Source organism: Motacilla alba, chromosome 1 (assembly GCF_015832195.1).
Source record: "Motacilla alba alba isolate MOTALB_02 chromosome 1, Motacilla_alba_V1.0_pri, whole genome shotgun sequence".
NCBI classification, from domain to species: Eukaryota; Metazoa; Chordata; class Aves; order Passeriformes; family Motacillidae; genus Motacilla; species Motacilla alba.
In genome coordinates, this window is record NC_052016.1 from 24,535,264 (window position 1) to 24,551,399 (window position 16,136).

At 42.2% G+C, this 16,136-nt stretch overlaps 1 protein-coding gene across 7 annotated transcripts in view; it reads right to left on the minus strand.

The window, feature by feature from the left end:
• WNT11 (Wnt family member 11) overlaps positions 1-16,136 on the minus strand; it is a 52,018-nt gene that overhangs the window by 15,416 nt on the left and 20,466 nt on the right. For 5 of the 7 annotated variants that reach the window (XM_038149240.1, XM_038149266.1, XM_038149223.1 and 2 more), the window contains 2 exons: positions 11,694-11,738; positions 9,283-9,695 (listed from right to left, as the gene is read on the minus strand). The exons of 1 other annotated variant lie outside the window; for it this stretch is intronic. In XM_038149240.1, coding sequence (XP_038005168.1) covers positions 9,521-9,695; positions 11,694-11,738 — 220 coding nt within the window. In that variant the 3' untranslated portion in view covers positions 9,283-9,520. Of the gene's footprint in view, positions 1-9,282; positions 9,696-11,693; positions 11,739-16,136 lie in introns of those variants that run through there. One more of the 7 variants, XM_038149256.1, reaches the window with a different exon arrangement.

Sequence of the window (16,136 nt, forward strand, 5' to 3'; positions counted from 1 at the left end):
CAGACTGAATAACTTACAATGATAACAGGGTGATACCGAGAGCCTTAAAACTGATTTATTGGGCTGAGTTTATCTGATTACAGGAAAAGTGAGTACTGCTGAATGCAGCTCTGACTGTGCCTGTGTCTGACAAGACACACAGTTCAGATGCAAAATTACATTAAGCAGATGTAGCCCATTAAGAAGCTGAACTTGAAAACGTACTTTATCCTGTCAAGACAAATCCTAGTTGAAAACTTGGACCTTAAAAAAAACCCCTGAAAACTGCAAGATGTTCTATTTGGGGCTTTTTTGCTTTAATCTTTTTTGTGTCAGTCATAGTTACAGAGTGATGATAAACATAAACCTACCTCCACTGTATTTCTAACATAACTCCATTACCTACCCTCAGCTGGAACAGAGAAAAGCCCCTTAACATAAAACCCAGCAGAACCAGTCCTCGGTTCAGTTACCACCCAGAATTGGGTGAGGTTGCTGAGATCTCAGAGGCAAACCAGCTAAAACACAAATCATATGTTCCTACTCCAACCTGGGCTAAAATGTAGAATGGCAGAGGAAGCACAGCCTGTTCATCCCTTCCTTGCGCCCATCCATCATGGAGACAGTGCTGGGTTAGCTCACGTGTGGGGTCTCCAAGATGAGATGATTCTCACTCTAGGTGCCTCTCTGCATGAGAGCTGCTGAAAATATGTGGGATATGGTGCAGAAGGAGAAAATGGATGGGATTCAAGATCTGTGGAGTAACATTTGGTTGTGCTAAAAGGGGGTGTGAGTATTATTTAATAAAAATGTTGGTGAATTCCCATACCAAATTTCTTTATACCTAGCCTATTTATACATCTGTATTAGTTATAAAACTGGGAAAGAACACGTGTTCTGGATTAAACTGAGCCAAAATATATCTCATGAGACTCAATTCTCACTACTGAATTTAGGTGTCTGAAAGGCACTTGGAATACATCAACCCCTGACAGCTCCAAGGGTTTTTTTACCCTTGGAGTATATAATGATTCTTCATGATTCCTTTATTCTCATGTATTTCATCCAGTACCACTGACAGAAATGTTCAGAAACACCAGCAAGATACCAAAAGGAAAGAAGGTCAATCGCATTACACTGGCTAAGATCATTTTGAGGAGAAAAATCATGATGTTGAAAGAATGGTCAGTGTCTTTCTATGCAGGAAGATCTCTCAGTTTATCTAAATCTCCTGAAGGTAAGCTTGGGCACTAAGGCTATTAACGAGATGATATAGAGTAATGGAAAATATTTTGCAAGAAGAAATCCTCTGCCAGCATTTCAGTGTTCATGTAAAACACAGCCACTGTATGGCATTAATTTTGTTCTTTGAAGTTTCTTTGTTTATGCTTTATTATCTGAAATATCCTCCTTAATGGCTGGGGGGAAAAATGTTAGTTTGTACCAGTGCAATTATCAATACGAGTCAAGTTCAGGGGCTTTGAGTCTGACATTTGATTGCAACTGTGAAGTGGGCAGTGTGCTTGAATGGTTTGATTTTCTTTACAAACTCCATGAAAAGTAACTTCTTTAGTTTCCTTGGAATTCTGTGCAAATCCCAAGATGAAAATGTTCCCTCCAATGGAGAGAAAAGGAAGAAGTAAGTCTAACCAGCTAAATTCACATGTTTACAATGTTTGATGTCATTAATTGAATTTCGTTGTTTAATTTGGAAGTGTTGTTAAGCAATTTATGTAACATAACAGATACCAGCTGTAATCATTTTGGGTATGGGGCTTACATAGGCTCATTCTTTGATGCTAATAGTCCAGCTACAGTTAATAACTAATTACCTTGGTTTATAACAAAACCAAACATCAAAACAAAAGGACCCCTATGACGAGCATCAGGCAAAGGATAAGCCCCACCTGACTTCCAACATCTGCTCAACGGATGTCTACATGAAAAGGGTCACACTAACTCCCAATAGACATAATTCATCTTATCCCAATCCTCTCTTTGGAGGCATTCCAGATTTCTACACTCTGAAAATATCTTTATTGCAGAGAGCTGAGAACAGATTGTTCCAAAACCTGCCCACTGAATTCCTGCTGGAGCAGTTCATTTAGCAGTTTGTCACTTTATACTAAGGTCCTGTTTAACTCAGAAATCCCTCTTGGTGATTTGGAGTTATAAGATCTGGAGATCTTATAACTGGGTCAGACCCGGGCTATGGGTGCCAATGGCACTTATGAGGCAGAATGAGCCTGATGGCTTTGCACAGCTCATTTTTGACTGTCATTCAGTTTGTCATTTCCTGGTAGACCTGGAAGAGCCTTTGGGATCAATGCTGTGAAGGGAAGAAACAGTCCTCAAGTCCTTGCATCACCAAATGCAGGGGTGCAATTGAATTGCTTAAATGTCAGTACTTCTTGAAATGCCATGGATGTCCCTTGGATGTTCCTCTTCCAGCCCTGGTGGGCAGAGAATTCTCACGAGGACAAGGTCACTCTGGAGTGCCTCAAATGGCACCAGATGCCTCACTGCAAACTGCTGAGAGGAGTCTTCCATCCAGTGGAGGAAAAATTGTGTGTGGGAGTCAGGGTGAGCTATTGCTGTCTTAAATCAGGCCATTCTTCACAGGTGTCATCTCAACAATTTAATGTCATACCCAAGAGCTGCTTCTCAAGTGTGGAGTTGCTTGCTGTCATCTCCCACTTCCCCCAAAAGCAAAGGTACTTCCAGCTCACACTCCCCCACAGCTCCCATGCTGCTAGCAGCAAGAAAGAAAGCACCTGCAGAGGTGAGCACTGAGGTGGGGTTTTAATCTGTCTGAGCCATATGAGGAGAGCAGCCCTGGGCAGAGCAGACATTTAGAAAAGAAAACAGTTTTCCTGCCCAAGCCTGACCCTCGTCAACACATGCAGCACTTCGTAAAATTAATTGAATCTTGAGTGGAAAGTAACTGCAGTTGGTGTGTGTTTTCAGTGTCTGCAGGCAGCAGAGAAAGTTTGGGATCCCCCAGTGCGTGATGGACCTCACTGACCTGGGGGTTTTGACTGACACTGGCACGGGTTGCCCAGAGAAGCTGTGGCTGCCCCACCCCTGGAAGTGTTCAAGGCTAGGTTGAATGGGCTTGGAGCAAGCTGTTCTACTGGAAGGTGTTCCTGCCCATGGCAGGGCTTTGGAATGAGATGAGCTTTAAGGTTCCTTCCAACCATACCACTCTATGATTCAAAATACGCCTACCAGTTGGTTTCCTCTGATGATGACACAATTGCTGTTACTAATGGCTTTCACAATGGCAAAGATTATAGCATCTTATCCTAAATTTCAAACTATTTTAGGATCATTTTGAACTTGAAATTTAGGATGAGAAAAAATGGAGAAGGAAAGATGCCTCTTAGAATAACAGATCTTTCCCTCTTTCCTCTGAAATACAGCATGAATTTTGAGAAAGCAGACAATCCTCAAGGATGTTGAAATTATGCTGTCACACATCCTGGAGCTTCAGACAAACACAGGATTGTGAGCACCCAACTTTACTTGGATTCGTTTTTATAGTTCCATCTTCGCTCCAGTTCATCATTCATCACCACTGAGCAACACTCCAGACCTCATCCTGGACTGAGCAAATTAGAAAATCTGAAAGAAACATAGGTCTCTATTTTTAAAAGCCCATTTATCAGCAGTTACCACTTATAGAGATCTATTGATAACTGACACTTATAAGATTCAATTATCTGAGCTTTCCAGTGCTTTGGCACTAATACAGGAAAACTCTTATACACACCTTTAGCCTTAAGCATGTGAGCCATCCTTTTTTGAGTTGTTGCTGTGTCATGCAAGTGGGTAGACTTCACAGAGTAACTCAACCAATGGAAATGTTTAGCTCTGAATCTCATCCTTACATTGACAGCAGCACAAGAGTTCTGGCACTATGTTATGGATCTGGTGGCTTTCTCCTAAACTCTGTAGTCCTGGCAGCATATCCCTTTATATCCCAGCTCCTGCAGTTGTGCAGTTACATGACATCCTCTTCTGCCTTAACAGAAATTTCAAGACAATGTGGTTCTGGTAAATACTTGAAAAATTCCACTTAAAAGAGTAAAAAAGAGAAAACTTTCCACACAGCCCAGAAAGTATCTTTAAAACTAATTTAATTTACAGTGCAGACAAAATACTGTCCACTTATTCTTAAGAAAAGAGGAAATAAAGACAATCCACAATGTATTCTATTGTTACTATTTTTATTATTATTATTGCTCTCACAATTAGAAAACACAGTTATTGCTGTTTCCATGAAGAGAGGCTAATTTATTCTTTAGATTAATAAACCAAAGCTCTGCTGAGATATTTAATCAAACTCTGTCTGACTGATGAAACTGGTCCTGAGAGTAAAACAAAACAAAATATGTTGTACATGTTAAAGTCATTAATCTCAGGTGGATTTTAAGTTTCCTGTTCTTTCTCCCCCTCTCCCAAATCTTGTTTTCTTCTCCATCTCCCTTTCAGGGGAGAAAGTCATGCCTGTTACAGCTCCAATCTGCTCTTGGGAACAAAACAATGGTGTTTCACAAGCCCCTGTCTGATGCAGGGAAAGGCAAATCCTTTGTCACGGGGTGCAGGTCTAACAACAATCAATCCCAGGCCAGAACTGTCCCCTTGTTCCCCATATTCCCAAGTACCTCCAGAGCGTCCTCCCAGCACTTTCCCCAAACAGGTAGCCCAGAGCTGGGTAGCACAAGTCTATCTCACTTGGAGGATGATAATGGTTGTCTACAGGGATCTGTTTTTTCTAGCAGGAAGAGGGATGGTCCCTCAGGGTCTCTTTTATCACTTTCCTGACAGAGACACTTCTAATTGTATTCAGATTGTTTTCTTCTTCCCTCACTCCCCATCCCCTCACCAAGGGCTTTTCTAGCTGCATGTGAAATATTGTGGGCTGCCTGCTTTAGTATCATTAAGATACTTTCTATTTTTGTAGAATAAAATACACAATCATATGGGAGTTTTTTATAATGAATGGCATTTGCCTACCTTATGGAGAAACCTAGATGATATAAAACTGGAAGGGGTAAGGATGGGGGGGATTAATCAAAAAATACGAAGTCAGCCAGATGTATGTGCAGGGTCTAAAACCTCAGATCTGAAAATAGAATTAGGTCCAAACTGTTTTATTAAATCATAGATTTTTTTTTCAAATTAATAAATACTACAAGGCCATCAGCAAAATACTCTTCAGGATAGCTTGGCTGTTTCCATCGGGGTAATAGTGTAAAGTTGTGAAATAATAGTGTTTGTGGGAATAAATCAGATGCATTCTGCCAGCTAGTGTAAAACAACAGTACTGTGTAGTATGACATGGAGCTGGGCCAAATTATATCAGCTGCTGGGATGTGGTAAGACATGTTATAAGAAGGGAACTACAGTATCACCTGACAAAGACATTCCCAGTAATTAAAGCCATTTTCTGCAGTAGCTGAAGGATCTCAGTGTTTCAGAGCAAAGCCTTGAAAACTGCTTGCTGAAGGCCTGAGAAAGGGAAGGAGGGATGTATTTTTCTCGCAAAGCTGGTTTGTGACAAATGTTCTTCCAGATATCTTTCACACAGCACATGCACTAAAAATTACAGAATCATAGAATGATTTGGGTTGGAATGGTCCTTGAAGATCATCCAGTTCAAACCCCCAGCCATGGGCTGGGACACCTTCCTCTAGACTGCAAAAATAACTTGGCCATTCTGTTTTGGTTCCCTGTTGTATTGATAATTGAAATTGAGAGATATGACACTTCTCTGGCCTCTCTGTGCTTTGCTGCTGAGGCAAGGAGTGAGGCATCAGAGACAGGTTGCAAGGAGAAAGATGTACTATGAGTGGTTCCACCAGTATGGCCCTGTATTATAGGTACTCTCTTTATTCCTCGTTCTTATGAAAAGGAAAGCAGAAAGTACTGTCTACTGCTGATAGAAAGACATTTTCTGAAAAAAATTGGAAATGCCAGATCATCCAGAGGGACATCAGAGAATGACAGAATGGTTTGGGGTGGAAGGGACCTTAGAAGCTCATAAGACCTTAGAAGTGGTGGGCCTTAGAAGTTCTATCCCCTGCCATGGGCAGGGACACTTTCCTCTAGACCAGGTTGCTCCAAGCCTTGTCCAACCTGGCTTTGGACACTTCCAGGGATGGGACAGCCACAGCTTCTCTGGCCAATCTGTGCCAGGGCCTCATCACCCTTACAGGGAGAAATTTCTTCCTAACATCTAATCTAAACCTATCTTATTTCAGCTTACAGCCATCAAACTGATGAGATGACCCTAGTTTGCTGGATGAAGCAGGCCAGTGTAACAAGGGAGGCTGCAGTTTATCAGACCTTGGACCTTGCCCTGTGCATGATTCTCACCTTAGAAGGTACATCACCCTGGGCAAACTCCTAATACAGTGTGCAGCTGCTCCAGAGAAGAAAAGGGCCATGAAATGTAGAAGTTATGGCAAAAGCAGTGTAACACTGTTAATCCATAGACTAACAGCTTAAGACATGGGCTGGGGCCACACAGACTCTTTTGTCAAAGAAGCCAAGTTCAGATGAAGCCCATGATGGATTATCTTGAGAAGCCAGAAGAGACTTTGAACTTGGTTGCCCCAAACTGCAAAACTCCAAACAATTCAGCCATTTCAGATCAACATCTTCAGTAATGGACATCTGTGGCATGAGATGACAAAGTGTGAATTACCACCATGGCTAATGTTATGCTGTGAGTTCATTTCCTACCTGATAGACCTACAGATGCCTAATTGGTTTACCCACTTCTTTTAATTACAGGTGATGATTTTTTCTGACATGAGAAAGCCAGTCAAGGATCACAGGTCTGCATGGGAGGAGTGAAATGCAGCCAAAACCAGTGTATGTATGGACCATTTCTTCCTTTTTACTAGTTTTTCATCAAGCACAAAGACTCATGACATCAGCAAGGGAGCAAGAAAAAGAGTCATTACAGACAGGCATTGAAATGCTCAAATTTTTCTTCAGTCAGAACATCTGTGCCTTGTTGGCATCATTAGAAACTGGAAATAAAAGTAAAATTCCTTAAAAGAATGAGAGTAGATGGTTTCTTTACATATCAAATGAAGCCAAATTCTGACATTGGAGAGCAGTGGGATTTGTGCCACCAGCCTGTCTGCATGTCAGCTTAAAGACACCCACCACTCATCACTGCACTGCAGAGATGTTTTAGTCCATCAGCTTTTATGAGGTGACAATAACACAAACCACTGTCAAACTATGAAAGGGCTTTTTTTTGCCTGTTCATGACTTGGGGATGGAAGGAGGCAACATGACCAAACCCATTACAGTAAAGCAAAATAGCTGAAGAGAACAAAATACCTCTAATTTTGCTTTTCTAGCACATGATGCTTTTCTCTTCCAATTCCCCAGGGCTGCTCACAGACATGTCAGAGGCAGTTACCCCCTAGGGATTGACTGAGTGGGAAAGAAAGAGGATTTGGAGAAAGATTATGGTGTTACTGACATATTTTCCCCTAGGAAAGTGACAGAGTCCCTCTACGCTTGTGTAGGAGTGATTTTTTGGCTGCTTACAGCATTTTGCATGGCGTTGGGGTGCTCAAGAGTGATCTGAAAGACATCAGAAGCTCTGCTGCCTTCTATTCCTGGAGCAGCATCCTTCTCCAACATCACTTTTCATAACCAGTACACAGGGCTGGATGACCACTTAAAAACAAAACAAAACAAAACAAAACAAAACAAAACAAAACAAAACAAAACAAAACAAAACAATCCCCCCAAACCCCCAAGCAAACAAACAAACAAACAAACAACAAAACCAGACAAACAAAAAGCCCCACACAAAACCCCAGACAAACAAAACCAAACCAAACAATAAACAATAACAAACAAAAAAGCAAATAAGGGAGCCTAGGCTATGTTAAAAACCCCCCTGCACAGCAACTCCTCTCCATGTGTAGGAGCCAGAAGCCAACCATCCATGACATGAGAGGTATGAGTCATGTTTCTTATTAAGGTCCTCAAGGGCACTAGGAAATTTTACCAATGAGAGTGATTGCTGATTAAAAAAAAAAGAAACAGCAATGGTGACTCTTCCTTTCTCCAAGTGTTCTGTTTCATTGTCTTGACTGTATCTTGGCTAATTCTGCTCAACATTAGGAGGCTGGGGAGGCAGGGAATAAAGAAACTTATCTATCCCTATGCCACTGAGTGCCTCAAACCATGTTCTTTTCCCATCCTTGGGAGGAAAATCAGAATTGTTTTTCAAGTAGAAGTGTGAAACAATAATCTAACATTTTGCTGTTGCAGCAGTAACTTCAGCATTTATTTTATACTATCGTTAATGCTTGTTTATAATATAAAGATATATTTATGCAGGAAGTAAAGTAGATGAAAGCACAAGATATAAATATTTCTGTATATCTGCATACAAAAGAAAATATCTACAGCCACAGATAGTGGTTCTCTGCTGTGGCAGGGCAGAGCCACGTAAAGGACTGACACGTTCCCATTCCTTCCTGCTGTGAATAGCTGCTGACTTCCATGGAGTGGTCACTACAGCTGGGACCACTCCACTCTCTGCACTTTCCTGAGGTTGGACCAATAGTTTTGTGGGGGAAGAAGCCAGTGGCATATTTCCCCCAGGGTTTGATGGGTCAATGTGGAAGAATGTCCGTGACTAAGGGTATCACACCCAAAGGGCAAAGAGATAGAGAGCAGGAGCTTGCTTTTTTTATTTTCCCACTGGACTTGGATTTCACTTTGTTATTTTATCCTAAAGGCTCCACTGCTGTCTTGCGGACCCCATCAAGTCTTTCTCAGCCTACCCTACTCTCACTGCCTCCAGGATTCCAGGGGATTTTTTTCATGGCTGAATTTTGTCCAGCCAGCACAAATCAAGGATATATTTTCCTTCAGCAATCAGCTCAAAGTTGCAGACCTGTGTAAAAGAAAGATTAAAATTAGTTGTTCATTTCAGGGGATTGACCTGAAATCTGTCCACTTTTTTATCACTCAGAGTAGATGATTCCTTGCTGAAAATTAAGTCTTTGGCAACAAAGGCAGTTATTGCTGAAAAGTTGTAGCATTTTCCCTTGTGGGATGGTCCTAATGGAGACTCAGTACCCGTGCTAGAAGGCACAGACAGTTGTGAGCCTTAGTTACTGTCAAAGAAATGGTGCCCTTTTTTTCCCCCCAGGGAAAGTTTCTATATTTATTTCTCAGAATACTAAGGCACTTGATGGCTGGACATCATTGGCAACCATAGGAAATATTTTGGAAGAAGATACATCCCAAATGAAGTTTTGTCTTCTCAGAGAGTATTTTATTGGTGAGGAGAAACATTTGTGAGTTTGTTGCTTTTTGGGAGGTTTTTATATGTTCTCATTTTTACTGGTGTGATTGTTGCTTTTCTTCCTACCATCTCTCCTCAAGTCTGTGTCTTTACAAGATAAACGATGTCTAGTTGAGGAAAAGTTTTCTCTGAATAGCACTGGGGTGCCGCTGCTGTCGTAGCTCCCAGGTGCGCAGAGGAGAGTTTTCATTTGCACACATATCTCTCGACAGTCCTCTCGCACTTTTTACAGGTCACGTAGCAGCACCAGTGATATTTGCAGTGGCAACGCTCCACCACTTTGTCCATGTAGGGGTTGTAGCCTCTGCCACAGCACATCAAGTCGCAGCTGTCACTCCCATTGGAAGTCTTGTTGCATTGTCTGGAAGAAGGAGAAGGCTGTGAGCAAGTGCAAACTCCTGCTGGGTTTCCCAAACCACTGCTGTGTGGTGTTGCTGGGCCTGACAGCTCTGCAAGGCACTGGGTGAAGCCAGCACAGCGAGCACCCAGCCAACAGCCCCCTGTGCCTGCAAGGGTGGCAGGGGAAGCCCTGGGCTGCAATCACACAACCTGCTATGACAGCCAAAATAACATTAAACTCCTGTTCTGACTCTCAGCTTGGGCCTGGCAGCATCCAGGCTGCTTGTCCGCTGGGCCAGCCTGCTTTCACACAAGCAGACAAGCAAAGCTATTGGAATATGTCCACGAGAAGAACCAATCATTCCAAACAATCGGTGTTGCCAAGCAGGCTCCATAACTGTCTGAGAGGAGCTGGAAAAAGATGACACCCTAAAGAACAAACACTGGTATTTGTCCACCACTGCCTAACCTGAAAAGGGTAAAGGAAGAACACACAGCCAAACAGTATTTGAACAGTCTCCATGCCAAGGATCCCAGGCTGGGAAGAATCCTGAGCAGGCTGTTACAGCCACTATGCAGCACTGATCCTATCAGGGAAACCACAATCTATACTGGCAGAGCTGGGCTGTGTACCTTTTAGCCTTTGGTTTTCTCCCAACACGGCATGAGCAGCTGGGCAGTTGGCCCCAAAACACCTTGAGTCCTGACCCAGGAACAGGAAGTGTGGCAGGAGTACAGGGTAGGATGACAAGTCACCAAGTATCATACAGACTTTCACAGCTTGTTTTGCTCCTGCTTTTAATTAAAGACAGACTCAGTGGGATAAATCAGCTAATGTTTTGGGTTCCCTCATTTTGTCTGCTTGCCAGTGAATGGTTTCATGTTTTCAGAAGCAACTCCTTAATTGAGGAATCTCTTGTATTGATCCATTGATTACCATTTCATATCTGTCCTCAAAAAACATCTATCCCATTTCCTAAAATACTCCAGTATTCACTAGACATGAAAGTGCACCAGGCATTGAATTTTGGATGTGATGAACCATGTCCTAGAGACACCATTTCTCCACAGACTGTAAAGACAACCCAGGATGGAAGAGTTCCTGTTTGGTCAGATGCTTGCACTTTTCTGGTGTGTACTCAACACCATGGGGCTGTGAACTTGATGGCATTTTGAAACTACTGTAAGAAAAGTTTTTGGTTTATTGAGTGGGGTAATTGCTGACATCTCTCCTAAATCTTATTCCTTGTGGCTATTTTGTGTCTATTTTGGACAGAAACACTCCAAGGCTGCTTTTGGGCAAGAAGAGGAGAGACGAGAATAAGTTGGACCCCTGAGCTAAGCAACTGTTAATAGATGAAAACAAATCCATGAGAATTATAGGAATTGCTCATGAGGTAATGCTTTAGGAGAAGTTATGGGATTATGTTCTTGCTCTTCTTTAAGTTTTTCTGCCTCCTGTTTGTTATTCTGATTCGCATTCCTCTACAGGTTCAGTGTTTAAAGGCCCCCAAACTCACTCTCATTCAGGAGTGTGTGTAAATATTTAAAAACCTTTTAAAGCCTCTACCAAAGCTGAAGTGTGCAGCCACACTGAATGTGTTTGCCTAACGCTGAACCAAAGGACTTGTTAGTGCTCCTCTGAACTGGGGCCCCTCCACAAGAATTCTCATAAATGTATTAATAAATGTGTTAAGTATTCAGAGCAAAGGTTCAAATATAGGTGTGTTGACATTAGAAGAGGGGATGGTATTTGTCAACCTTACTCAGCTTTGCTAGTGGATGGAAATGTTGTTTCCTGGAGGTTCACCTAGGGGAGATGGGGAATCTGCGGAAGCGTGGTGAGGGATGCACAGTGCATCCATGTCACTTCATGCTGGGAGCTCACTAAAATGGCCAAGAAAAGGAATATGGCTCCACTCTGACTCCAGCTCGCCACTGAGTACATTCACTCCCCAAACATACAAAGCACACAGCAGTGATATTTACCCCATTAAAATAGAAAGCAAAACTCTTCTACCTGCTGTACTGGGACCTGGGATTCTCTCTTTCCCTCCATCCACTCCTGTGGCTCGCCAAAAAAAAAAAAAAAAAAAAAAAAAAAAAAAAGAAAAAAAAAAAAATAAAAAAGTGACTAATAAAAAAGTGATTCTAGTAGAAGATATGCCTTCCCATATACCTTCCCCATTGCCCACAATCTGAAACAAAGAAAGGAAAGAAGAAAAATCTTATTAAATAAATCCTCACACTTCCCTCAGTTTGGTATCAGGAAATGGGGACATTCAGAATGGGTGGGATGAATAGCCAAAACAAAGTTTTGACCCCATCGTAAACCTATATGGGCTTTTAGAAAAATTTCCTGACAATGCCATTAAGCAGAGATTTTGTTTTCTGTGTTAAAGCATAGGCCTGGATATGAGTTAGATTCATTTTTTATTAAACAAGATGAAGCAGGTAGCTTCTCAGCCAGTGGGGGAAGACAAAGAACTCCAAAGACCTGAGTTCACCCACAGGAGTAGCCCTGAACGTCAGCTTTCAGAGCCTACAGTTGTGATCTCACCAGGCTCCCCACTGATGGGTTAAATTCAATCTCATTTGTTTTGGGCCTGGTCCAGCACAATTTCAGCAACTCAGAGAAATGCCCTCCTCCTGAGCCTTGGAGGGAAAACATGAAGACAGGCAATTGCATCGTAACACAATGCTGTAACCTCTAGAAGCACTTGGAAGACTGTTGAGAAATTATGCTTCAGCCATAATCCCAGCCAAAGGTCTGGCTCAAGAGCAGGCTTTTACCATTGTCACAGTGCTTATTTCTTCTTTAAGCACGGAGAAGGTCAGCAGTGTTGTCTAGACAAATCCCACTCAATATTCCTGTCCAAAATGTCCCCTTTCCAGCCCTCATTTGCAGAAGCACTGCAATACACCATTCAGCCTCATCATGGGGGTGGCTCCTCAGCCGAGGTGAAGGACACCCCAGAACTTCTAAGAGTCTTCGCCCAGATGGAGAGTAGGGATTTTAATTTTTAAAGGCAGAGATCATGGCATTATTTTGGTTGGAAAAGACCTCTAAGATTGATGAAATCCAACTTAGCAATGTCACACAACTTCATCATGAACCCCTATTTACTCTGTCCCATCAGCAGATAGAAGGATACATTTTTTTTTGGTTGCACAGCTGGCACCTGCGATCCAAATTGAGGCCAACTCTGTACTGTCACCCACAATTATGACATGTAATGTCAGGGGTGAGATACCTGCTGGAACCTCACTCCATCAGTCCTATTAATAAGGACTTCTTAATGAGGATATTAAAAAAGTCATTCTAGGGCACAGCAACTGCCTTCCTGGCCCAGTTCATCTCCTAGTGGATGAGGGAGATACTTTTACATAAATCTAAGCACTTTCTGTAGTCCTTTTTCTCATACACTGCCAGCACCTGGGCTGTTGCATTAGGGATGACAGAAGGGATGTTCCTTCCTTGACATCTTCATCCCCTTGGCTGTGTGATTCCCTCAGCCCTTTTCTGACCACAGGGAAACGATCTGCCTTCATGAACTCCAGCAGTCCCAAATCCCAGAACACAGTACTGCTGTGTAATTTTTTTTTCTCATTTAAATCAAATTCCTATTTATCTCTTTGGTGCCCCTTGCTCTAGTAATGTCAAGTAATGCAGCAGTATATAAAAGAAAGAAAGGGAAAAATAATTCAAATCCCTCAGGAGATATATAACACAATGGACATTTATGAAAATACATCAAGGTCACAGCTTCATGTAAGATTTTGAGGGCAGAATCTTATCTACTTTTAAATTGCATTCTCATCCACAAGGAATGACTGGAAACTGACACTAAACAACTGTGCGAGAAAGAGTTATCAGCATATGTCAGTGAGGAGATGTCAAGAGAGATCCTGGAATTAGCCTGCATTTTCATTAATGAGAAGTTGAGAGTGAGCTTAAAAGTTTGGGGATAATGCTAGGGAAGAAGGAGTTGAGGATATTTTGTGACAGTGGATTGAAGTGCAAAGTAAGCAACACACTTTGAGAAAGATCCAGCTAAATGTGGAATGTTTCCAGGGGAGCCAGAGGAGCAGTTCAGAAAGTAGAAAACAAAGGAACTGATTTAGAGAAGTATATTGAAAGAGGTGTCTTCCCCTCTATAAAAGATTACTGCTACAAGGGAGAGAACAAATGTTCTTTATATGCCAAGATGACAAGAAATTATTAGTTTTATTTTAGATTATGTTTAGTTAAATTTCGATTAAGAAGAGCCTAACACTGAGGATAGTAAAACCCTGGATCAGGTTGTTCAGGGAAACTGCTTTTAAGACCAGAGTAGAGAAACGTCTTCAGTAACAGCCTAGGTGGTGTCAGTTCAATTTTGCTCCTGAAAAGATCAAGCTCCATGGAAAATCATTCCCAGACCAAATTTTCTATAACTCAAATGCCATTTGGTTGCAGACGGTTTGGTTGCAGACTAAATATGTTTAAGAGAGCTGGATTCATTATCCATTGCCATTTTACTGTGTGAAATTATTCTTTTTGCAAATAAATTTATTATTCCCAAACCTCTTCAGGAAACTTTATTACAAATCCAGGTCTCTCAAAGTAGAAAAAAATCAATCTTCCCCACACATTAACTAAGATTACCAGAAATGCATAGGTGGCCAGCCTACTTACTGAAATGGGCACCAGCTGCAAGCATGTTGCCCTGGGAAAGAAGGAATAACACCTAAATAAGGTGGGAGGAATAGAAAGCAAATGTTTTTCTGACTTTTATAAAATCACAGAAAAGTTTGGGTTGGAAGGAACCTTAAAGGCCATCTAGTCCACCTGCCCCCTGCTAAGTACAAGGGCATCTTTAGCTAGAGCAGGTTTCCTTTGGTTCTTATGGAATACACACAAAAGCATTATTTGCTATTTCTTATTCAGAATTTGTCAATTCTTATAAAAAAAAAATGGTAGCACATCTGATAACTGTTCCAAAACCAACTATCATCGAACACATTATAACTCACTCAAAGCTCATCTTATCCTGTGCCCTCACTAACAGAAACTAAAAGAAGCTGCAAAGAAAAACAAACAGCAAATGCTGTTGTCTACCCATAACTACTACTCTTCCCCAGCTTCATATGAGTGCTTCTGCCAAAAACTTTTATTGCCTTCATAAACAAAGAATCACAGAGTGGTTTGGGTTGGAAGGGAACCTTGGAGATCATGGCATCATAGAACAGAATCATTAAGGTCAGGAAAACCTCCAAGATCATAAAGTCCAACCCTGGGCTCAATACCACCAAGCCCACTAAGCCATATCACAAATGTTCACTCATTTTTTAATGAGTGCCACGTTCACTCATTTTTTAAACACTTCCAGGGCCGGTGACTTCCCTGGGAAGCCTGTTTCAATGCTGAATGAATCTATCACTGAAGAAAATCTTCTTAATATCCCTCAGTGCAACTTGAAGCCATTACCTTCTCCTATTGCTGATTTCCTGGGAGAAGAGACCAACCACGGCCTGATTACAATCTCCTTTCAGGGATTTGTAGAGTGTGACAATGTCTCCCCTGAGCCTTCTCTTCTCCAGACTCAGCAATGCCAGTACTCTCAGTTACTCCTTGTATGACTTACATTCCAGACCCCTCAAACAGCCCTTCTCTGGGCATACTCCAGCACCTCAATGTCTGCCTTGGAGTAAGGGCAATGACACTAACATAGCACTCAAGGTGCAGCCTCACCAGTGCTTGGTACAGGGGGACAGTGTAGTCCAAGATCACCTTGTTCCAGCCCACACGCCATGAGTAGGGACACTTTCCACTGGTTGTCCCAAGCCCCATCCAGTATGGCCTGGAACATGTCCAGGGATGGGGCAGCCACAACTTCTCTAAACAACCGGTTCCAGTGAACAGCCTCACAGGGAAAAATTTCTTCCCAATATCCCATCTAACCCTGTTCTCTAGCAGTGGGAAGACATTCCCCCTTGTCCTGTCACTCCGGGCATTTGTCCAAAGGCCCTCTCCAGCTCTCTTGGAGCCCCTAAAGGCACTGGAAGGGGCTTTAAGGTCTCCCCAGAGCCTTCTCTTCCACAGGTTGAACAATCCCCATATGCAATACAAAACACATTTTTGGGGTAGCAGGAAAGAAGTGGCATCAAGGGCTGCCACTGAACACTGGAAACTGAGCAGCAGATGCATGCTCAGCTAACTCCATGTATGTTCATATCCAAGAAAGCATGCCAGCCTAAGGCATTTGTTACTAATATTTTATATTGGAGTAAAGAAAGGACATGTGAGCAAGGAGCAGCCACCAGAGTGTGGCCACATTCCTTGCCACAGTGAGTCAACTGAGGAGTGGTGACTGATCAACCCAGCTAGGCTGCAGCACATAGTTTGTTGCAGCCTGATTTCTGCAGCCTAAGAGAGCTCCTTCCCGCATTTGGATTGGTTCCAAGACTGCTCTGGGAAAAA